General features: G+C 41.5%; 1 protein-coding gene across 1 annotated transcript; it reads right to left on the bottom strand.

Annotated features, from left to right (window-relative positions):
- Positions 1–2,698: 2,698 nt before the first annotated feature.
- ETV3 (ETS variant transcription factor 3) lies at positions 2,699–16,086 on the bottom strand. The gene is given in 6 exon segments (XM_031966816.1): positions 2,699–6,412; positions 6,415–7,542; positions 11,791–11,906; positions 13,084–13,321; positions 13,963–14,025; positions 15,907–16,086. Coding segments are annotated over 5 exon segments (1,557 nt in total). The 5' UTR covers positions 14,009–14,025; positions 15,907–16,086; the 3' UTR covers positions 2,699–6,383.
- Between the last annotated feature and the right edge of the window lie 8,622 nt (positions 16,087–24,708).

A 24,708-nucleotide genomic window follows, 5' to 3' on the forward strand; every position in this document is an offset into this window, starting at 1 on the left:
TTAATTGCTCTTTCTCTCCCCCCGCCCCCCAATTCTTCTCATCTGACATCATTCAGACATCTCTCACTCTCTTATTTCATTCATTCTGATCACAGATGAAATGGAGGCCCTTTTAGCCAAGACAAACTCGTTCACGAGTAACCTTGAATCTGGACCCTTTCAATTTTTCTATTTAATCACATACCACTTTCATCTCTACTCTATAATTCATCTTTAGTCTCTTCCCATTCATTGGCTCCTTTCCTGCTAATCTAGAAACATCTTCATGTTTCCCTTATCCTTAAAAAGATCTTAAGTTTTGTCCATTTAATACCTAACCCTCCTTCTTCTAAATTTTTCTCAGCTAAACTTTAATAGCCTTTAATTTACAGGATATATACATGGGTAACTTTACAGCATTAACAATTGCCAAACCTCTTGTTCCAATTTTTCACCTCTTACCCCCCCCCACCCCCTCCCCTAAATGGCAGGATGACCAGTAGATGTTAAATATATTAAAATATAAATTAGATACACAATAAGTATACATGACCAAAACATTATTTTGCTGTACAAAAAGAATCAGACTCTGAATTATTGTACAATTAGCTTGTGAAGGAAATCAAAGATGCAGGTGTGCATAAATATAGGGACTGGGAATTCAATGTAATGGTTTTTAGTCATCTCCCAGAGTTCTTTTTCTGGGTATAGCTAGTTCAGTTCATTACTGCTCCATTAGAAATGATTTGGTTGATCTCGTTGCTGAGGATGGCCTGATCCATCAGGACTGGTCATCATCTAGTATTGTTGTTGAAGTATATACTGATCTCCTGGTCCTGCTCATTTCACTTAGCATCAGTTCGTGTAAGTCTCTCCAGGCCTTCCTGAAATCATCCTGTTGGTCATTTCTTACAGAACAGTAATATTCCATAATTTTCATATACCACAATTTATTCAGCCATTCTCCAACTGATGGACATCCATTCAGTTTCCAGTTTCTAGCCACTACAAAAAGGGCTGCCACAAACATTCGTGCACATACAGGTCCCTTTCCCTTCTTTATAATCTCTTTGGGATATAATCCCAGTAGTAACACTGCTGGATCAAAGGGTATGCACAGTTTGATAACTTTTTGAGCATAGTTCCAAACTACTCTCCAAAATGGTTGGATTCGTTCACAACTCCACCAACAATGAATCAATGTCCCAGTTTTCCCACATCCCCTCCAACAATCAACATTATTTTTTCCTGTCATCTTAGCTTCTCAGCTAAACTTGAAAAAGCCACTTATACTAAGTGCACCCACTTCTTTTCCTCTCTTCTAAACTGTAATTTGCCTATAAACTTCAATCAAAACTTCCCTTTCCAAAGTTACTCAAATGATCTTTTAATTGTTTAATCTAATGACCTTTTCTCAATTGATTCTCCTAGGCCTCTTTTAATCATTTTATTCTAGCCAGTCACTTTCTCTCTAGATTTCCATGGTGCTGTTCTCTACCCAGTCCCCAACCTTTATGACCAGCGTCCAGGTTGTCCATGGCATATTCGGTAATGACGCGTATCCCACAAGGCTGTCTGTTTCTTTTTTGTTCTATACTTCTTGCTTGGTGACCTAAAAGCCAGGTGGTACAGTGGATGCAAGTCCCAGGTCTGGAGTCAGGTAGACAGAGTTCAAATTGAATGTGACTTCACCTGTGTAACCTTGGCTAAGTCACTTGTGAGCCTCATTTTCTCAACTGGAAAATGAGGACAACAGCACATAACTTCCTGGATTGTCGTGAGGATCAGAGGAGCTATCTCTGTAGCAGCAGCACAGAGCCTGGCACAGTTGGCACTATATGGAATACTAGCTATTATCTCATCAGCTCTCAGGGATTCAATAAATCATCTCTACTTAGATGGTTCCCAGATGTATATATTTAGTCTGATTTCTCTGCTGAGCTAGTCACATATCTCCAACAGCCTCTTGAAAATTTGAAGTAGCGTCTGCTAGCCTCTTAACATGTGTTCTAAATCCCCCCGTCTTCTAAACTCCCCTGTCAAGGGCACTACCATCCAAGGCACCCTGGCTCACAATCTGGGTCTCCATTTCTTAGCCCACATACCCTTGCCAAATCTCGTTTTTAGCTTTCACAACATCTATTACCTCCAGGATCAAACAGAAGGCCTATTAAGCATTCGAGGCTTTTCATAATCTTCTTGGCTTTCCAGTTTTATACCTTCCTCTCCCTTCCATTTATACTAGCCTAGCTGCTGACCTATTCTTAGTGCTAAATATACAAATTACTCCTGTGCCTTTGTCCCCATTTCCCACCCCAAAGGATCTTCCCCTTTGCCTCTTGGCTTCCTCCAAGACTCAGCTCATACACCACCTTCTAGATGTTTTTCTTCGTCCCCTTTCGGCTTACCTCCTCCATCTATTCAGCCTGGCTTTTGTTCCTTGATTATATGCAGAAGTGACCTCCTTCATTCATATGCATACTCCTTTGAGGGCAGAAAGTCTTATTTGAATCTCCAGCTCTTTTTAGCACATAGCCTGTCATATACTAAGGACTTAATACTTGACTGACACTCATTGTGGAAAAACAAAAAAAGTTCATATGAAAGAAAAAGGGAAGTGCATGGACTAAAGCTCTCCAGTCTTTATAATCCTGGTTCTGCTGTATGTCACTGGACATATGACAGATGAAATGCCAACATGAAAACTCAACAAACATTATTTAAAAGTATTTTATTTAACTTTTTAATTTGAGGTAAAATACTTTTTTCTTTCAACTTCCATAACAAAATACAGAGCTATCAGATACCCCTGGAAAAAAATATGTATATTATACATATATTTCTATAACATTACATCATATATATATAATATATATATGCAAAATTTTGAAGACTTTATAGAAAGTGGAACATCTAAAAGGCACTGCACAATGGAGTTAAGATTACTTACATTTTTATGTACATATACACACTTTATTCTGCTTAAGTCATCTTCTGTAAGTGAACATCTCATTCACAAATCCCTGCATCACAATTCTAATCAAAGAATATACCTAAAGGTCTCAAAACAATTTCATTTAGTAGCTTTCTTTTTTTTCAAAAAAGAAACTAAAACCAGAAGTTTTTTAAAACAACCAGATTAAAATGTTTTCTTTTTAAACCAAAAAGATAAAAATCAAAACAAACACCATGTAGGATCTGTAAGACAAAAAGTAAAGTTATTCTTGCTTATAAAAAGAACAAAACAAAACAAGAAAAGCCATAAAACATAATTATGGAATAAATAAAAAAATAAGGGATAACCAGCCATTGGACTCCACCTGCTAGGTGAGAAGTGAAACCTTGGCTATAGTTTTTCTTAATGCTTTTTAGGTTTTTCTTGGCCCACTGAAGATTAAACTAAGGTATGGTAATTCCCTGTGTTAACAGGATGGAGATGAAGGTGGAGTGGGCCTTGGTAAAGTGTTTATATTTCACCCCTAACCCCCTTAAAAAAGTGAGCTATTTCATAAGGATAGATGCCATTAAGTCTCTTTTCTACAGGTTTTTTCCCCCTAAGGCTATAAAAGCCAACTGCTCACAAGAATATACTCTTGATTTGTTAATACAGGTGGATGTTGAAATGTCAACAGATCTAAACTTGTCAAAGTTCAAACATTTGGCACAATGGAATTTGGAAAAAAAAAAAAGTAACAAACAAAAAACACCCTTGTTTTCATTTCTCTGTCCTCCACCTGCTGCTGCTAGACATTGATGTCACTGTCCCTGGCTGGGAGGAGTCTGGCTTTTAACAGGTAGGGCTGAAGTGTTGCAAAGAGATTAGGAAAAGGAGGTTCAAAGTCCCCTCCAGTCCTAGCACCACAACCACCACCTTCCTGAGGACCACTTCTAACATCAGTGACGCCAGCATTGCCTGACAACCTGAGTAAAGCCTGTTTGGCTCTGAAAAAGGGACTTGCCGAATCCCAGCACACAGTGCAATCAATAAACTAACAGGCGGAATGGTGATCATAGAAAACAGATTAAAACACCAACAGGTTCATAAAGCCAAACAACAATTTTCATGGAGCTGAACATTTTTTTGAGTGTTTTTCAAGTGTGAAATAGTGAATTTTTGTTCAAACAGAAGCAGCATCTAGGAATTCTGGCACTTGGGTTCTAAGGGGTTAAAGATATGCATTATGGATTTTTTTTTTTTTAAAAAAGGCCTCGAGTTATCTATTCCTGAGTTCATACCGACACCTGGTGGCCCTTTCTAAGGGATGTGGATATGGGAAAGGGGGATGGCCAGATAGCCTCCTATATACCTAGAAGTATCATTTTGCCCCCTTGCCCCAAGCATGCCTTCCAATTCAGAGGTAAGTCAAGGTGCTAAGAGAAGAAAAAACCCACAATAGGTACCAAAGGCAACCTATGGGATGTCATTGCCAAGAACAAGGGTCCCCTTGTAGCCTGGCCAGGGCCTCATTGATCAAGGCTCCTTCCTGAGGAGTGGGAAAGTTCAAGTCACTTACTGATCTTGATTCAGTTAACTGGGTGCATATAAAATCAGGATGGCTCACTGGAAGAATCAAGATGCTAACATTAATCCAAGCCATCTTTGTGGAAACTTTAAATCCAAATCACACCCACCTGTTCCAACCCTTTTCTTGGCCTCTCATATCTGGTACTCTCCAATAAAAATTTGTTTTTTTTTTTTTAAAGAAAAAAAACCAAAACAAAACACTTTGAACACATCATCCTACTATATACAGCTGAGTTAGGCTGGGGTGGAGCTGAGTTTTTCCATGTTTCCCAGACCCTTATTACCATCTTCTTTAACCATCTCTGTAATGCTGTCCCAAGCTGATCTAATCTCATAGTAGTGTAATTTCAGTTCATATATAACCACTACTCAATTTTCTCTTCTAGTCATCTGCCTTTCTATTCCTCTGGAGGAGTTTCTGAAAACATTCGTGTGTGTGTGTGTGTGTGTGAAAACACACTTGTTACTGGAATTTGGAATACAAGCTAGGCTAAATCAATGCAGCCCAATGAGAACTTACAACTACTCCAGATAATGGGCACATGGCAAACAGTTTATACTGGGACAGAAAATCTCTTATCATTACCAGGCCTTTTCTTTTATTCTCCCTGTCTTCTATATCTCTTGCTGTCTCTCCACCTCCTCTAGTTTCACCATACTTCTACTCACACCCACATCAACTTTCTGCATTTTACAAGATATTTCTGCTCTGTCCTTGCTTCCCACCATTCTGCTCACCACCCTGCTCCTTCCAAACCCAATAATACCAAAGATTAGGGTAAAGAGATAGAGCAGGGCTAAATCCTCACATGCTAACTGACAAACCTAACTATGTTCCAACATTCCTGGGTTATCTCTAAAATGTTGTCTGTGCCCTTCTATAGATTGTACCAACAGACCCGTGTTTTGTAAAATGTATTAAGGCTTGACTTAAGAAAATATTAAGAGAACCAGACATGATAGAAAGACTTTTTCAATAATGCTATCACACTTCTGGGTGAACTCACAATCATACTTCAAACTCTCCCAAATCACAACTAGAAAGGAAAAATTGGGGTAATTCTTGTCTTGTTTTTCATTTCTTAAAGGCATCAGGCCACTTTCTCCTGCCCTTGTCTTTCTTCCCTGAAAAAGAGTTTACAACTCCTCATGGCTTCTTTTAATAGGTAGAGTAGGTGAAAAGTCCTAAAGAAACTAGCAGCCCTTCCAAAGGGCAGAGCTTCCAGACACATATAGCTGCTGCTGTTGCTTCTCTGCCCTGCTATAATCTGGCTTTTCTTTTCAGGGTTTCCTGAAAACTTTGTTTAAAAAAGAAAACAAATTCACACCTGACTCCCAAATAAGACTGTAAGATTTCTTGCCCTTTCCTTGAAATAATCAAAAATGGAAAAAAAAAAGCTTTCCAGGCTAAATTAATGGTCTCATTGTTCCCACCCCTAACCCCCCCTTTCCTGTTATTTCCCTCAACATAAAAAGAGGAAAATTCATTAATGACTTTTCTATATAAATACAATAGAAAACCAAGTTGTCTGGGATCCCCAGCTATCACTAACAACATGACCAAAGTGTCTTGGTCTTTTGGGAGTTTTCTTGTCAAATGTCCAAGCCTTACCAGGGGACAGAGGCTCCCTTCTCCCTCCCCTATTTAACCCTCCCCAACCCAATCCCCAACTTAGCTTTTCACATCCTGCTAATTTACAACAAAAAGGATACCCTCCCCTACCCCAAAACATAAAAATACAAGAAGTCTATTCTCTAGAATGATCAAACCAGCTTAATTACCTCCCTCCCTCCCCACCCCACCCCTGCAACCTTGCTACATAAATACATGTATTCAATTATAGTATAAACAGCTCCCAATTAATTTCAATACTAAGCATCAGCAGCAGCTGCTGTGGCCACCCCCCTAGGTCCAGCAATGAGGGGTGGAGACCCCGAAAGATTCCAATGAATCTTGCTGCTCTCACTCAGCTCTCTGGCTTCCCTGTCACCATTCCATCTTCGTTTTAGCCGAAGCTTTGGGGGCATCAAGGCATCCTCTTTCTTTTCAGGGGCATTGGACTCAACTACTGCCAGGGCATCCTTACTAGACCTGTCCTCACTACCTTCACTCAACTCTGGGGTCTCTTCACCTGGGCTGCTGAGGGGAACCAAGGGCCAGGCTGGGGGTGCAGCAGGGCGTGCAAAAAAGGCACCCTCTTCATCTATGGTCCCACTGGGTACACAGCGCTCCTCCCGCTGTTCCTCTTTTTCTCTTAGTGGCTGCTCTTGGTTCTCAGGCTCTCTGTCTGCAGTTTGTTGTTCCACCTTGATCCTTGGAGGGGTAGGAGTGACAGTAACTGCTGAATCTTCACTGCTCTCTACTCTTTCCCGGTTCTTCCTCCCAGCAGGTGGTGGCTGGAGCTTAATGGGAAATTGGGCTGGTTCCTCTGGATGCATTTGGCACTGCAGAGGTGGAACCATGAGCCCAGGATAACGAGGAAAAGTCCGGGGACTTAGGTGGTAGTTTAAAACTGAGCAGGCTTGTGAATGCAAGTAGTGTTTCATTTCATCAGGGTTAAAGGAGAAGCAACTGCTGCCAGTGAAGGGGCTTAGACCTGGGGAGGGGCTGTAGGAGAAGAGGGTTGGTGTAAGGGACAGAGCTGGTGAGATAGGGACATTGAGGACACTTCCACGGCCTGGCAGTGGAGAAACAGCAAAAGGACTGTGGGGATCAGGGTATATCCCAGGCCTGGTGAAAAGAGGGAGCATGATGTCTGGCTTGCGCTTCTGATGGCCAATTCCTCCACTAGTGACTGAACTCCGGGAAGTCATGAGATCCACACTCCTACGCCACTCGGCAGAACTGTCCTCCAGCTCCGAAATCTCTGCTTTCCGTTCACTGCCATCATTCAAGGACTCGGGCCCAGAAGGAGCTAGGGAGCTTGCGGAGAATCGGCCTGGCTGCACGTCACTGGTGGGAGAATGGCTGTCCAGAGGGGGAAAGTGGAAACGGGAGGAGGCTGTTGGTACTGGAGGGGCACTCTGGGGTACTACTCCTGGGAAAGGGAAAAACAAAGAAAAAGGAGCCTAGTCAATTAATTGCATCACTGTTTACTTATGCTATATTATATTTTTTAATAATAGGAAGATTCATAGTTGGGATTAAATGCCATAGAATCCCCTTTTTTCTACTATCTATTGAATTAGGTAATTCATTTAGTTAAGTTGCAAAAAATTTCTTGTCCACTACATACTTTTCTCAAATGAGAAATCTGGCCCCACAATAAAGGTTAAATTAGGGTTTTCTTATTGGTTCTTTTCACCCAAACCCAGTGGAAAGTGAGAACTTGTCTGTAATTCTAGATAGATGATAAAGGTGTCTCTACATGTACAAGCTTTGCACCCAGTTCTCTTCTTTGTGGTTATTTCTACCAACAAGGGTCTAGAAATACCATCCCTGAAGAGGAGTGCTTTAAAGAACCACATACCTTTTAGTTCATATTTGGACAGGGTATTTGAATAAGACTACATTTTTGAGAGAATGCAAATGGAGACACTTGGAGGAAATGTTGTCAAATTTCATAGTCAAGATCTGCTAAATAACTTTAAGCTCATGAGTTCAGAGATACCATGTGAATTCAATAGTGATTCTATTGTGGATATTTTTGGTCTCTACATTTCTGATGATATATCAACTACTCCTCTATAGCAAGTTAAGTGGCATTTTCTATTCCTAGGCATGCTCTACAGAGGATGGAAGAAGATCCAGCACATGCTCGATTTCCCAAGTTTGTCTGCAGCAAATGAGCTGTGAATGGAAAAACCAGCACAATGTTATTCACTTCCACCTTTTCCCACAACTAACTACACACCAACTTCTCAGCAAAATTTCCTAAGATAAAAACCAATGGTGAAGGAAAAAATTTGAGGATGGGTCAGTAGTTTTAAACTAAGGGTTATTATAGTTCCTATCGTCACTGAAACTCTACCACTCTAAAGCAAAATTAGGAAAAAAGAAAGAAGATATATGGCAACTTGGAGAATACAGTAAAGGGATAATTAACAAGTGACAAAAAGAATCCAATTATACATGACAATAACTCACTTATATATTTTAATGTTTTAAAAAAAAAAAAAGGATGACCTTATTCAACTGTATTAAATACTATAAACACTATCATTTTATAGATGAGAAAATAGGAGTTTCAGAGACTTTAAGTAGTAGTTGCTCATAGTCACAAAGTTACTAAATATCAGAGTTACGACTTAAGTTCAATAAAAGTATGGAAAGGCACCATCATTAACTAGCCATTCTATGATTCTGGTACCTGGTACCATGGATAATAACTGCAGACTAGGTAGAATCCCATAGGTATCCCTCATTAACCAAAAGGCAGCGCAAATCCTGCATGATAGAAACACCAAACTTTACTCCTTCAACAAATAGTAGCCTCCTAATTGGCCTCTTGTCATCCAATTGCTCTTCTCTTCAATCTATCCTCCACACAGACCAAATTAATCTTTCTAAAGCACAGATCTCATCAAGTTGTTCCCCGGCTTGAAAGCCCCAGTATCAACTCCAGTGTCACTAAAATAAAAAACAAGCTCCTCAAATAGTACTTCAATCCCCTAACAATTTGGCTCCTGTCCTTTATACTCCACATTCCAACCAAACTAGATTATGAATAGTAAAATATTTAATATTCTACCTCCAATTGTGTCTTCAATGCCCTCTTTTTCTTTTCTCTACCTCCTAGAATTTAGCTTTCTTCAAGATTCAGTTCAGATGCTACCTTAGCTTTTATTTACTGATCTGTATATAGACAATATTTTCCAGTAGAATATAAATTCCTTGATAGCAGTTTTCATACTTGTCACTATGTTTACAGTATAAACTGTTTTTCCCTTTTGAACTTAAGTCTGTGTAGAAACTTGGATCCAAGTGGGAAACTCATGGTATGGAAATAATGCCCCTAAGTGATAACTTCTCAAGGGTACCCCTTTACATGCCTTAAAATACCTAATCTGAGGCTGAGCATATAGAATGAGGTGCCTAAATTTAGAAGGTATTTAAATATTTTCTCATGAATGAAGTTTTTTTAAATTAAAGTGGGGTTAAATATCAATGTTTTTCTACTTTTTAAGGTATATGACCATCTCATACTCAATTTAATCATTTCTCTAGCATCCTGCTCAGCAGTTAACTCAAAAAAGATTCTAGCCTGTTTTAATAACTTTTAAAGTACTAAAAAAAATCTGTCAGGCAGGACAGATGACTTTACTTAAATAGCGCTTACAGCCATATGGCTGACTCTAACAATTTTTCATGTGAGGACTATAGCTAGAAGGAAAAAGAACTGGAGGATTAAGTACTCAAGTTTGGTATAGAGGAAGATACTAAAAGATGCTAAGGAGGATCTTATCACCATAAATATTCTGAGCTCAATACTCCAGGATTTCTCTCCCTTTAGGAAGGTGAGCCCATAGAGATCTTAGAGAATCCCAAGACTAGTAAGCTAAAAAAGCACTTTAAAGAAAATAAATCCAAGTCTCAGATTAATAAAGATGAAGAAATTAAGGTTTAGCAGAGTACTTGGCACATAGGTAGTTAATATTTATTAATTGAGAGAGTTTTGCTTTCAGCCAACAATTTAATAAACCTTCACGTACAGAGCACTGTCTTAGGTAGAAGTTTGTGTCAGAGCAGAATATAAAAACCAGGTTTCCTGATTCCTAGTTAGATATTCTTTGCAGGCTTCCTTCTAACTTTGGAAAAGACAATCATAAAACCTAACTGACTCTATCGTTCCCTTCTCGGACCTGGAAAAATGCAGGTTACCTCTAAACCATTGGATGAATTTCCTATTTGCCTTATAGGGAGTCCAATGCATGATACAGATTATTTCTTGTATGCTGGCTTCAAAATAGAAGGTGGTCTCCAACAGTTTTGTCAGTGAAGATTTGAGGGAAATGGAGATTTGGGAAGAGATTGACTTTGAGGTTACTGGTGATTCTTTGTCCAGTGAGATCCAATCCCCTTCCCCACCCAAACCAGGTGCATAAGGGAGGGGCTAGAGTGAGAAATAGAGGAAACAAGATTCCAGTGGCCAAAACAGGTTTGATTTCCTAACGCCTCTCCCCGAGGCATAAGGAAAGAAAACAGGTTGTAATTAGAGAGATGCATTCCAATACCAACTTTTTTTTTTTTAAATGCATGCCCCAGGGACAGGAGGGAGTGGCTAGCAAAAGGGAGATGGAACAGTAATGATAGCAGCGTCAGGCTAAAACTGCCCTAACTTGTTGTGTGTAGTAATTACAGATCTGCAATGGATCTTGGCATTCTATTCTCTTTCAGCCACTCCCCGGTTCCAATTTTTCAGTTCCAGTACAAACTTTACTCTGGGAAGTTATATTACCTTCATAATCAAGATCAGCTTTCTTTACCACTGCCACCCAAAGCAACAAAGTTGGAAGTTGATGGAATGGCCAGAAACTTGTTTAATTGCAATTTAATTTGTGGAGTAGTGGTGCTATTTTCATCTTTGGGGAGGAGTAAAAAGCCTTTCAGTTTTCAACTCCTGGGTCTGCCAGATCTACAGAGGAATAAGGCCTCTGAGTTGTGCCAAGCCAGGTCCCCATAGACAGTTGTTACCTGGGTTGCTCTTAAGGGAAGCTCTACCAAAGACTATATGTACCCTGGGGGCCCAGGGGGAAGAGAAGCCAAGGAACCCAAACAGCTCAGGCTGCCCAGCTTTTACTCCCCTATCCCTCCCCCCATCAAAGACTCTGCTTTTCACTGCAAACATGATTGAGGCCACTGTGGTTTTGACTGTATTCACTTGATAAGGTAAGTGGGTAGTTTCATAGAAAATCGGAAGTGTTTATAAAGACTCTAGTTGCTATTAGGGAGTTAAACACGTTCTAGAATCTGAACTAAAAAAAATCAATATGGAGTTAAAAATCATTTTCTTTAGAGAACACAGAATATCTCTAAGAGACTAGTACTTAAAAAACATAAGAAAAGTGAATTATCTTAAAAAAAATGCAGCCTCTGGTCAATTATATCAATATTCAGTATTATGAACAATAACAGTTGTGGAGAAAATATACTTTTAAAAGTGTGTTGGGTTGTGTCTATTGGGGAAAAAAAAAGTTATCAAAACCTTTAAAAAGAAATTTCCAAAGAAACTAATTATGAGGAACAGCAAGGAAGTCCTAAGTTTTTCCCTTAGAAGTGCTAGTATTAAACTTAAGATTTCATTTCAATTCTCATTCTTTTCTCCATTCAAAGAACTGGTGCTTACCATTGGGCCGAATGTTGATGAATGGATAATTGGGCATCACCAGCTTGTTGAAGTTAAATTTGTAAGTAAACCTTTTGCCTTTTGTTTTATGAAGGATCCTCTTGTTGTAATAGTATCTGTCAAAACACAAATATGCATATTAATCCATCTTCTAGATCCCTCAAGCTTATGCTAAACATTTTTTTAAATAATCAAAAGAAAGGGCTGTTATTTCAAAAGGGGGTACAGATGGGAAGGGCAGCAAGCAAAAGAATCTTTGTCCTTCGACTCTACCCTTACCTCAACCACCTTTCCTCATCTCCTCAGCCACAGCTCTAAACCCAGTTTCCTTCCTGTTCCCACTTCAGTCAGAAGGCTACGTTATACATATACTATATCTTTTTGTCTGCCTAGTCCAGGTGAGAACAGACAACTAACCTGCAGCACAGACACTCATAGTGTGGCAAGTTGGGAGGCCTAGGCTTATAACACAGGGAATGGAATGCAGGGTTGTTTTATGGTGACAGATCAAACAATGGTATACCCTGATCTGGAAAACAGCAGCCAGCTTGGGCAGCCTCAACCTCAAAGATTCAAAGGATCTATAGAGCTCAGACAAAGCTGGCGGATAAACATGTGGGTTCAGGGTCAACAAAGGTGAAGGACTAGAGAACTTTAAGAGTGACTGGTACCTTGAGACACTTAAACGGTACTAGACAAGTCATAAATTGCCCTTTAAACCCTGAGGGATAAAAGACAGCTGAAACCGAGAGTGACAAGGGTAAAATGAATAAGGAGGAAGTTCACACAGATCAACCTCTGGACTTCTTGGAAGGTCACAATCAAATAACCTATGGACTGACAACTCCAAATAAATACGTTGTTCATGGATAGTTGTCAGTCACAGTATAAGATAACCAAATCAGCCCTCATTAGGCTCCTTTTGAGAGGTCAGGATGAAGAGAAATAACAGATAGGCACAAAACCAAACACTCTATAAGTAATCCCCAGGATTATAAATGAACTCCAATTCTTATTTCACCACACCCTCTCGCCCACTGAGAATTGGTTGCCTGTCAGGATCCAGTGCCAACCGAGTTGGAATCTCCTCCTACAGATACTCACAGATATGCTTTCTCCTCCTGTACCTTCACTACTTACAATCAGGTGCTCTTCTGCTCCCACTCTGAAGTCATAAAGGAATTTATCTAGCCAGCTGTCACCTACTACTCCTCAAGATGCCAAGTGTCCCAAATTGTCTGATTGCCTGCTAACTTAAAGCATCACAGATACAGGTCATTTTCCCTCCCTTACCTGAGGGCCCGGCTGAGCTTGTCATAGTTCATCTGTGGTTTGCACTTTCTCCGGCCCCAGAGGCGGGCCACTTCGTCTGGGTCCTTGATGACAAACTCTCCATACTCTCCCTGCTGCCAGGCAATGACATGGCGGAACTCTTCTTTCTGAAGTAGCTCCAAGATGAAATGCCACAACTGGATCTGCCGGGAGCCCGGGGATGACTCCGTTTTGTAGGCCCAGTCAGGGAACTGGTAGCCTTAAGGTCAGAGGGAAAGAAAAGGATAAGACTAAAGAAGTTGAGAGCTATTTTGAGCTATTTAAAAATACCAGCACCTCTACCCACTTTACATTCCACAGATCAGGATGCTATAGTGCTGAGCAAACATACCTTAAACACCTTTTCAGACAACTGGGACTAGTCCATTAGGGAATAAGAAGGGACAAAAAAGTTACATGTCCTTATTGCAATCACGATTCCTGGAAAAACTGTCAGCAAAGCTCAGGTGTCTTACTTACCTATCCTTTCTATGTTTCTAAACCCTACACCTACATTATATGAGGGCATTTAAGTTCTGAAGAGATTAAAGGGAAATGGAATGAATATCCCAGAAATAATGGGACATTTTCTAAAAAAAGAAAGCTATCCACCCTTGTCTCAAGATACTAACAGTGGAATTGTGGCTCTAAGAGGAAAAAGTTTCTACAGTCTAGGACAAGGGTGTGGTGAACAGACATGTTAAATACACATCCATAGGAAACAAGCCTACAACTGTCCTAGCAGCAACTACCCAGCCAAGAGGCTGTCAGTCACGGTTTGGCACTTGGTGTGGACAGAGCCCAAGTGGAGAAAACGGGAAACCACCAAGTGACATTCCCAATATACTAGAAAAGGCTCACCTCCACCTCCTTCTGGCTTTTCCACAATGCTGCAGCCCGCTTTCATTTTCTCCCTCCTGCTGACTGTTAAAAGAGACACAAGCCACAATTACTTTTAAAAACCTATTATCTTGCCTAGGTTTATTTGTATAGTCTTTTTCCAACTCTCCTTTTTCCCATCTTTCCTGTTCCCAGCATTAGCAAGTCTTCTTCCTCCAAACTTGTCACCTCCACACTGTTAATCCCCAAGTCGACAAATGATGGTCCCTAGGTCATCAGCTTCAAGAGCCATAATTATCTCTCACCTGACTTTAAACCACAAAGTGTAAACACTGTCTTTAATATTTGCTTTCTTCCTCCTGACCGGCCCTTCAAAAGTAGAAAGGGAAGGCTAGAGTGAGACGGGTCCAAAAAGGCAGCCAAAACAAGTCAAACAGTTTGTCTTCTATTACTAGACAGATCCAGATGCCAAGATACACAAGCCTGAGCTCACCAGATGTACCAGTTTAAGGAAAGGAAAAAAAAATCCAAACCCTTCTTATTCCCACTCAAGAATGCACATCTGATTTTGATTTCTTCAGTTGGATTATGTGAGCATGGGGAAGGAGAACTTCTAGCCAGAAACAACCCCCTCCCACCTCGGAAAAAATACCCTGGGATACAGGAAGTAAACACACCACATGTACAGTCACTTAGCACAGGGAGTGGGGGGGGGGGGGGAGAAAAGAGAAGATATATACATAGCAAAATTTGGAGATGAGCTATAAAATAGTTCTACAATTTCTCCCTTTAATATGAAGGGAAAAAACGGATATTTCCCAGCCTCTACTCCCCAACAAATGAGGTCCAAGTCATTTGAGTCCCCAAGGAAATTTCCTGTCACTTCGTTTTTAAGTACCACTCCTCCCCTGAACCCTCTGCAAGAAAGGAGAGAACTTGGGGAGATGGAGGCAGACGATCCGTTCCTTACAGTTCCATAAGTAGAGGTTAACGCCGTCGCCAATTCCAGCACACTCATCAATCAATATACCGCACCGGCAGAAACCAAGTGGAAATATAGGTGTCTCGATGCCTGGGGGTGGGGTGGGGGGGGGATTGGGTGTGGGAATCCTCGTCTTATACATTTTCACGTTTTCCAAACCAAACTTTCATTTTGTTTCCTGCGCCCATTTAAAAACTTCTAGAATCGCTACGAAAGATTAGAGCAGCCAGGAGGATACAGGTCAGAAACAGGACTTGCTTTTAAACATTTCCCAGTAGCAAACCTCCCCCCCGCCCCCCAATCTCGATAGCGAGTGTGGGAAAAAGTAATTTTCCCAGCCTTGCAGCGAGCTTCCCTGCACAACTCTTAACTCCCTCAAATTCCCCTCTCGCTCATCGCAAGATCCTTTAAATGGCCGAGATATCTCCTCCGACTAGCCCCAGAGCCGCGACCATGATTCCCCGATGACTTGCCCAGGAAGTCCCCTTACCTGACAACCCAATTCCTCCTCCTCCTCATTCCGGCGCATACCTACAGCAACTGACTGCTGGGACCCCCCTCCCCAACTTCCAAGCTTGTCTCCGCAGGCCTCGAAGCTTGGGCCACCCCGTCCCCAGCCGGCGGGCCACGGCTTGCTGGGCCCCGGGGTGGGGGCTGACAGGACCGCGCCACTCCCCTCCCCTCCCCCCGACCCCCGGCTTCCGAGCCGCTTCCTCGGCAGGACTGCGCGCAGGCTCCAACCCCGCCTCAAGTCGCGGGGGCTCCGCCGCGCCCCCGGGGCTCCCGAGCCCGCGCAGGATGAGGCCCTGCTGCTCCGGGGGGGCGGCCTCGGCTCCGGTCCCAGGGCGGCAGGCACAGAGAAAGGCACCGGCCCGGCGGGCGGCGGGGAGAGCGTCTCCATATCGGGGAAGAGGCGGCGCGGCGGAACCCGGGAACCAGCGACTGCGAGGAGGCAGGGCCCCCAATCCCAGGGTCGGACTCACCACACTCCTCCGCGGTCCGTCTCGGTCCCGTCTCCTCGGCGGCGTCTCCGGCTCCTCCTCATCCACCCCAGCAGGAAGTGACCTCCTCGGGGATTCGTCACTTCCGTCCCCTAGTCAGGAAAGCGGGGAGGAGGCAGTTTGGAAAGCAAAGGCAAGCCCCTCCCATATTCCTGCACAGCCTCTCGCCACAATCCCCTTCCCCGCCTCCCCAGCCTCCTTCCTCCTCACTTAGCCTCCGCCCCGTCTCGCTTTCCTTTCTCTTCCCCGCAGACAGCGACTTCCGCCCACACTCCGCCTCTTCCTCGCCGCCCAGCCCTGTGCTTCCGCCCCAGTCCGGGAGGCGTGCGTCACGATGCGGGGGCACGCTACGCACGCCTCAAGGGCTGTCGAGACTAGAGGCAGACATCGGGAGGGGCGGGAGGCTGGAGGAGCTTCGGGGAGGGGTCTTTTTGCCGTGCCCACGCGCGCCGAGCCTGTGCGTGTGCGAGCTAGTGTACGGGGGCGGGGGGTGGGGCGTGAGGGGAAAGGGAAGGGGGCGGTGTCTGCGAAACCTTGGAAGAGGAAAGGGTCTCGAGGAAATGGGGAGGGGAAATTAGACTCTCGCACAAGAAAACAAACGCCCAGATTGATCCCTGGAAAGACCCCCCAGACCGCACGGCTCTCCAGACGCCTGGAAAGTTCCCCTCCCCCATTCCCGCCGGACCCTTCCTCAGTGGCCGGCAGGGGCTCCCCTCGATCCCCGGCAGCACTTAGACGAGAAGGAAACACGGCCTCGCGCCACCGTTCCCGTCTGCCGTCGGCTTAGTCAGAAAATAATTTGCGCTGCCCAGGTGTCGTTGACAAATCGCGTTTCCTCTCTTAAGCCAATCAGGAGCACCATCTCTTTTCTCTTTCCCTTTTCCCTTTCTCCACGAGCTCCGCGCGGAGAGCCGTAGGCTTGTCTTTCCAAGCACTCTAAGTTTCGTTGTCGCAATCAGGAAGCAAGCTTCCCTTGGTGCTAGTTTCTATTTTAAAGCAAAAAACCATTATTGAGGTTCGGAAGTCTCGGGCTCAGTTGAGGTGTGCGCTCTTTTCCAAGTCCCACAAAGAGCGACGCGATGTGTTTAGTACGTTGGTCGTGTCTAGTTGCAAGTCCGCTAACAGCATTTATTAAGCCCCCAATAGAGATAAAAAAAAAATAAATAAAAAAAAAACACAGTCCTTGACCTCAAGGGGGCTTACATTTTAACGGACGGCAGTGGAAAAACTACGTACATACAGGATAATGTGGAGATAACCGCAGGAAGAAGGCACTAGCATTAAGAGGAAAAAGGAAGGACTTTTTGCAAAAGGTCAGATTTAAGCTGAGACTTGGAAGGGAGCCAAGGGTTACAGATAAGGAGGAAGAGAATTCCAGGCATGGAGGACAGTCAATGAGAATGCTGGAGGTGAAGTGTCTTGTTTGAGAAACAGCAGGAGGATTATTGCAGAGTATGTGGAGAAAAGTAAGTCTAAGAAGGGTGGAAAGGTAAGAAGGAACCAAGTGGTTAAGGGCTCTTTCCCCCCTTCATGAAAAGTCAAACAAAGGATTTTATATTTGGTCCTGGAGGCTATGAGGTGGCACTGGAATTTATTGAATGGGGGAGGGAGAAGTTACATGGTGGCACCCGTACTTTAGAAAAACCACTTTAATGGCATTGGAAGATGGGCTGCAGCGGAGAGAGATTTGGGACTGGGAGACCAACCAGAAGGATAGTCCAAGTATAAAGTTATGGGTGGCTGTACCATGGTGGTGATATTAGTGTCAGAGAAGAGAAGGGGGCATATAGGAACAATTTTATAAAGATAGAAAGGTAGAACTTTGTAACTGATTGGATCTGGGGGATGCCGAAAGTAAGGAATTAAAAGTGATGCCATGAATCAAATACTGAACTTGGAATCACAAAGACTCATTTAACAGAGTTCAAATTTATCCGTCTTTCGCTTTTTTAGTAGCTGTGTGATCCTGGTCAAGTCCTTTTACCCTGTTGACTTCAGTTTCTGCATCTGTAAAAGAGTTGGAGAAAGGAAATGGCAAATCACTTCAGTATCTTTGCCAAGAAAATCCCAGATGGGGTTAGGAAGAATCGCATGTGGCTGATTTGAATGAACAACAAGACCAACAAAGACACCTAGATTGTGAACCTGGGTGATTGGAAGGATGGTGATACCTTTGATATAATAGGGTAGTTAAAAAGAGGGAAGATTTTAAAGTGACAGTTAATTAGTTCAGGGTTTGGATGTTTATGTGACATCTAGTCAAGATGTCCAATTAGCAGCTGGACATTTAAGGCTGGAAGTCAATAGATTAAGAGCAGAGAAACAGATCAAAGCAAGATTCTCAGTAGAGGAGAGAGGAAGGGAGAGCCATGGGAGATTCGAGGAGGGATGAAAATTTAGTAAAATTTTCTGTGTCAATAGCATAATAGATTAATTAGGGAGGTTTAAAGGGATTGCCTTGCAATAGTGAAGATTGAATTTCAAAGTCTGATTCTTTTTGTACAGCAAAATAACGTTTTGGTCATGTATACTTATTGTGTATCTAATTTATATTTTAATGTATTTAACATCTACTGGTCATCCTGCCATCTGGGGGAGGCGGTGGGGGTAAGAGGTGAAAAATTGGAACAAGAGGTTTGGCAATTGTTAATGCTGTAAAGTTACCCATGCATATAACCTGTAAATAAAAGGCTATTAAATAAAAAAAAAATAGTGAAGATTGAGATTATGTAACAAATCTATAGTGGACCCAGTCAGCATGGTTTTGTGATTTTTCTCCAGCTTTGTTCAGCAGAATTTGAGTAGGAGGAAGAAAGCTTTGGATGGTGAGAATAATTTAAGACTGGGGTTCTCCATGGCAAGATTCAAGAAAGGAAGCAAGGTACTCAAGAAGGCACACTTGAATTGGGAAGGGATCAAGATAGGGAATAGAGAAGAATGTAGCCAATTGTTATGGAGTGGGTCTAACTCAAGCCAGTTCCTTGATAGTTGAGGTTTGATATCAGAACAAGATGAGACATTTAAAGATCATTTAACAGTTAACAAAAATTAACAAGATGTGGTATATGAATGTAATGGAATAGTGTTCTATAAGAAATGATGAGCAGGATGATTGCAGAAAAACTTGGAATGACTTCTATGAACTAATGTAAAGTGAAATGAGCAGAATCAGAACATTGTGCACAGTAACAGCAATATTGTATGATGATCTATTCTGGATGACTTGATCCAGTGATCCAAGATAATTCGAAAGGATTATGATAAAAAAATGCTATCCTTATCTAAAGAAAGAACTGATGGAGTCTGAATGCAGATAGAAGCTTACTATTTTTTCCATTATTTTTTTTCTTTTGTCCTGTTCCTTCTTTCACAACATGACTAATATGAAAATGTATTTTACATGATTGTACATATATAATCTATATCAAATTGCTTACCATTTTAGGGAGGAAAAATTTGGAACTCAGAAATTAAAAAAAGTTAAAAATTGTGTGTAACTAGGAAAAAACCAAAATATTATAACAAAAAAGATAATAAGAGAAGGATATTTAACAAGTATATGTATTGAGAATCCCTTGAAATGATTCAGCTGAGTGAAACTTCCTTCAAAACTCATCAGTCCAGCATCAGAATGGCATTGGAACTCTTTATGAATGCTATGTGATAAGGAGGTGACATCTGTAGTCTGAGCTGTTAGTTCCCTGAACCAACTAAATCTTGAGGAATGCCTTAATATCTTTTAAGGAAAAATTATCCTAACCTGCATGGGATGAGGGATTAGAATATTGTTCCTTCCACATGTAAGTTTTCTAGAACAGTGGTGTCAAATTCAAATAAAAAGGAATCCCTACTTTATTTTATTAAACATTTCCCAGTAAATCTATTGGAGCACTGTGAGATGCTGGTGGCTTAATTCAGACTGTAAGTTTGCCATCTCTGTTGTAGAGGACTTTTTTTTAGCATTTAAGTGACTTGGCTTTTACTGGTTAACTCTGGCCTCCAAAATTCAAAAAGCCATTAAAGAAGGAAGAAAAAAAGAAAACAAAAACAGAAACAGAACAAAAATAAAACAAAGCATGTGATAGTTCTCTGAATCTGGGATAGTCCCACAAAAACCTGAGTCCTGGAACTAAACAATCAGGTACATGTGGTGGATAATGCCTAATATTTTTAGTTTACAGTGGATCTTAGTGTAAAAAGGTGAGCATAAACAAAAATCAAGGCTGGCAAAGATGATAACACTTCTTGCCTAGAAACCAATTCTTATCACAGATCAGGAAAAATTGCCCTATGTTGCCATCCACTTTCTGTTCCTTGGGTCCCTGAAAGCACAAGAAATTGGTTGGAGGAAGGTGAGGGATATAAAAATCTCTACCCTATGAGAGGCCTCTGAAGGACTGTTCACTTTCTTTTGAGGAGGTTGGGTTAAATACTTTCACCTTCCCCTTGCAGCCATAAAGCAACAATGGCAGTCTTTGGCTCTCCCTTTCTTAGAATGGTACAATGACCACTGGCTTCGGTTGTGTACTAGTTGCAACTTAGAGGGACCAGTCTTTTATATTGTAATAATTATCGGGCTTTTTGCCATGCCATGTCAGCATCCACTTTTTATCCACTGTGCTGCCACAGTTGCTAGGACCTGATCCATTACCTGCTACAGCTGGAGTTTGAATGTCTGTGCACTACCTGCTGTGGTAGCATCTCTTTTCATTCCCCCCCCCCCCTCCGCCATTAACCCTGAGACTTGACTCTCTGCCTGCTATTCACGAATGGGTGATAATATGTGCCCTCTGCTTACTGTCCACTCTACCATGGTGAATTGCTGTTCCATGCCAGAAAAGAACAATGACCTCTACTAGGGCCTGAGCTTTCCTGCCTTATGTGGGATAGAATGTTGCTATGGGCCTGAGGACTATTGTTCCACTATTGCTGGGACTCCCAGTAGCAGACCTAATTCTGACTTTTGTCTTCCCTCAAGATTACTAGGGTCCTGTGATGCTTTTGCTCTCCTCTGAAAGTTGGGTAATGTTGATTAGAAACAGAAAGACATATAGATTTAGCAGAGAGGTGAGCACAAATGGTTTTGAATTTGTGCTTTTCTAATGAGGGGAAAATCTTTCCTTCCATACCCCCAAATGAAGTCCCCACAGCTTTTTTTGAACTTAAGTTTTGGAGAGATCCATTCCTTAGTAACACTTGGGAGGCACTTAAAATTAGTAGCCTAGTAGGCTCAGCAACCCTCAAGGGCTTGAAATACAGTTTAGGACAATTATCTTTAAAGTACCATGTGCTTTTTTCTTTTCTTTCTTTCTTTTTTTTTTTTTTTTTTTTAAACTATGTCTCCCTATCTTACCTAGGCTGGAAGTGCAGTGGCTACTCACAGATCTGATCCTGATACCGATAGGCAAAGAGCTTTACCTGCTCCATTTTTTTTTTTTTTTCTGACCTGGACTGGTTTGTTCTTTCTTAGGCAGCCTGGTGGCCCTCTGCTCCCGATGGCTCATTGTATTGATACCAGACTTTAGTGCAAGATTTAAACCTGGTGGGTTTTAATCCTATTGCTATTCAGAACTCCTGAACACAAACAGTCTCAGCCTCAGCCCCACCCAGCAGCAGGGACTATAGGCATGTGCCATCCCACATGGTCAAAGTACAGTTCTAAAGGACACAGAGCATACTTACATTGTTCTCTTCTTGGTGAATGGCCACAGGCAGTTTACTCTCTAATTTCCCGGGAGTATATAGTTGAGACCTCACAATAAGAAACTACCATGAATAGGGTCACCTTCCTCTGCACTGCTCATTCCCCCACTTTATTGAGTGTATTATCTTTTTATCAGGTAAGACCACACTAATTATTCTGGGTGAGGCTTGACTGGCTAGTCCCCTGGTAGGTTAGGTTAGATAGTGGAACAAGATGAGACACTCAAAGGTCATTTAACTGTTAACAAAAGATAACAGGAGAAGGATCTTAAGCACAGATAGTCACTGAGAATCTCTTGAGTTTATTCAGCTGAGTGAATCTCCTTGTAGGTACTTTGTACTCAGGTGATAGAATTGCATCTGTAGTCTGAACTCTTAGTCCTCTGAGCCAACCAAGTCTTAAGGAATGTCTCAGTGCCTTTTAAGGAATAATTATCATAACCTTCTCTTCATGGAAGGTGGGGAGATGTGGAGAGGGATTAGGATATATTACTCTTACCATACCAGTGTAGGGTTGATGGTCTAACAAAGAACTAAGAGGGATGAAGATTGGAGGTGAGGAAGAAGAAGACAAGATGCTTGAGGATGACTTTAATTTTGTATTTGGGTCTTTAGGTCTCTAGTCCAATGTCTCTAGTCCAATGTCATGATAATTGATTAATAAGTGCTAATAGATTGACTTTGAAGTGACCAATAGAAAAATAATTCTTGATGCAAATATTTATAAGTTGTAGAGAGAGAACTGAGAAGTTTGTTGTTTTGCTTGACTATTAAAAAAAAAAAAAAAAGTTTGTAGGGAGAGGAAACCAGAAACAAGAGAATGAAGGAGAATCAGAAGAGTCGGGGTTGATGGATGGGAGAGAGTTTAGAAGTATTTTGGGGTAGTAGAGGAAGCTATTTCTGTTAGTATATATTGTATTAGATCTTCCTCCACCTCTCTCCATCTCATTGGCCTCAAAGGATCCCAATAATGAGAGAGAGCGATTAGAGATCACTATCCTAGTTTCCCAGTTTTATAACTTCACTATTATTCTTCTTTCTCTTACAACAAGCATGCAATCATTTTCCAAATTAATCTCTACAACTCTTCTTATATCTAACCATTTCTACCTTCCTACATAGTAATATCCTTAATTTAGGCTCTCATTACCTCTTTCAGTGGCCTCTTAATTGGTCTCCCTGTCTCATGTCTCTCAACACTCCAGTCTATCCCACACACTACTGCCAAAGGGATTTTCTTTAAGGACAGATATGACTCAACAACTCAATTCCAGTGGCTCTCTGTTGCCTCTAGTAAAAATGACAGACTTCTTTGTTTAGTTTTTAAATCCCTTCACAATTGGGTCCCAGTTTATCTTTATAGTCTGATTGGACATTACTCCCTCTTTCCTTATCCCAAATTATTCCCCACCCTTCCCGTCAACTCTGCCATCCATTCACACTGGCCTTCTCTGTTCTTCACATAGAACATTCCATTTCTCAGCTACTCTTTTTTCACTCACTATCCCCCATGCCTAGAATGCACATCTTCCTTATTTCCATCTTATAGAACCACTCTTTTCCTTCAAGATACAGCTTGAGCACCATCTTCTACATGAAACCTTTCCCAATTTCCTCTCAACTGCCAGTGACTTCCTCCTAAGCTCTCTTATATTTAACTTTATATTTATTCTGCATATGATTATATATGCACTTTTCTTTCTTTTTAGATTGTAAACTCCTGGCATGAAAGAATTGTTTCTTTTTTTGTACTTATATACTCAAGGTCTAGCACAGTGCTCGGTACATAGTAGATACCTAATTGATGTTTTTTGTTGATTGATGGCAACTGGGGAAAGTAGCATACCAAATTAGTGTTGCAGTGATTTATCTTCTTGAGTTCAAATCTGGCCTCAAATTTTTACTAGCTATGTGATTCTGGACAAGCCACTTAAATTTGTTTCTTAACCCTGGCCTCAGTTCCCTCATCTATAAAAATGAGCTGCAGAAGGAAAGAACAAAAATACTCTAGTATCATTGTCAAAAAGACCCCAATAGAGTTAAGAAGAATTGGACATGACTGAAAAACAATTGAACAAAAACAAACACATACTCTACTCCCTATACATAGTGTTCTGCCCATAATACAGAGATTCTAAACCCCTTTTTTGTGTCCTGCGCTCCTTTGGGAGCAGCCTGGTGAAATCTATGGACTCTCCATCAGAATAATGTTTTTAAATGCATAAAATAAAATAGGATTACAAAGAAAACCAATTATATTGAAATAAAGTTATCAAAATTAAAACCCCCACAAGTTTAACCAGATCCCAGGTTAAGAACTCCTGCCAAGGCAATTTTCATTCAATAAATATTTTTGATTGAGTCAAGATATCCTTAAATTATTAGCATTTAGAGAAAATGATCAACATTCCTTATTCTTATACTCATTTGTGAACCATAATGCTGTGTGCTTGGGAACTCTGGGAGCAAAGGAAAATACAAAATAGAAATGATTTAAGTGTTGAGTGATGAAACTACAACAGTGGAGAAAAAAACGGCATATCCATATTTTATCAAGTTATATCTGGAACTCTCTGCCATCTAGCCACCTTAGACTCTTAGTAGTAAGTAGCTTCAGACTAATTAGGGTCACAAAGGATGTGTTAAATAAACATAGTTAATATAGAGAAACAACAGAGCTCCTTAATACTTGGCTGGAGACTGAATGCCTTAAGAAATATTTCTATCTCAGCTGAACTCAACACTTCTCTCTCATTAGAAGTCTAATCACTAGCTTCAAACTGAAATGGTGGAGTTAGATCTGTTACAGGCAAACTGGAAATTCCCCAACAATTAATAGTTTGGGTAAATGAGCTGGTGAGCTGGGAGTCCTGTTGCGGTAGTTTCTGGGGAGACTGGGATGGCTAGGGACTTATCACCCAGAATCCCAAAGGTTCCTATCTACAAGTTCCTTCATCACTAAATTCAGCTGCTGCTTCCTCGTTCTACTCTCTCCTCTCATTGGAAAAGTAGGCCAAAATTTTCTTAAAGCTTTTCATACCTATATGCATCTGTTTCTGTTTACAAGGACCACACAAAGTC

The sequence above is a fragment of the Sarcophilus harrisii genome, chromosome 4 (assembly GCF_902635505.1).
Source record: "Sarcophilus harrisii chromosome 4, mSarHar1.11, whole genome shotgun sequence".
NCBI classification, from domain to species: domain Eukaryota; kingdom Metazoa; phylum Chordata; class Mammalia; order Dasyuromorphia; family Dasyuridae; genus Sarcophilus; species Sarcophilus harrisii.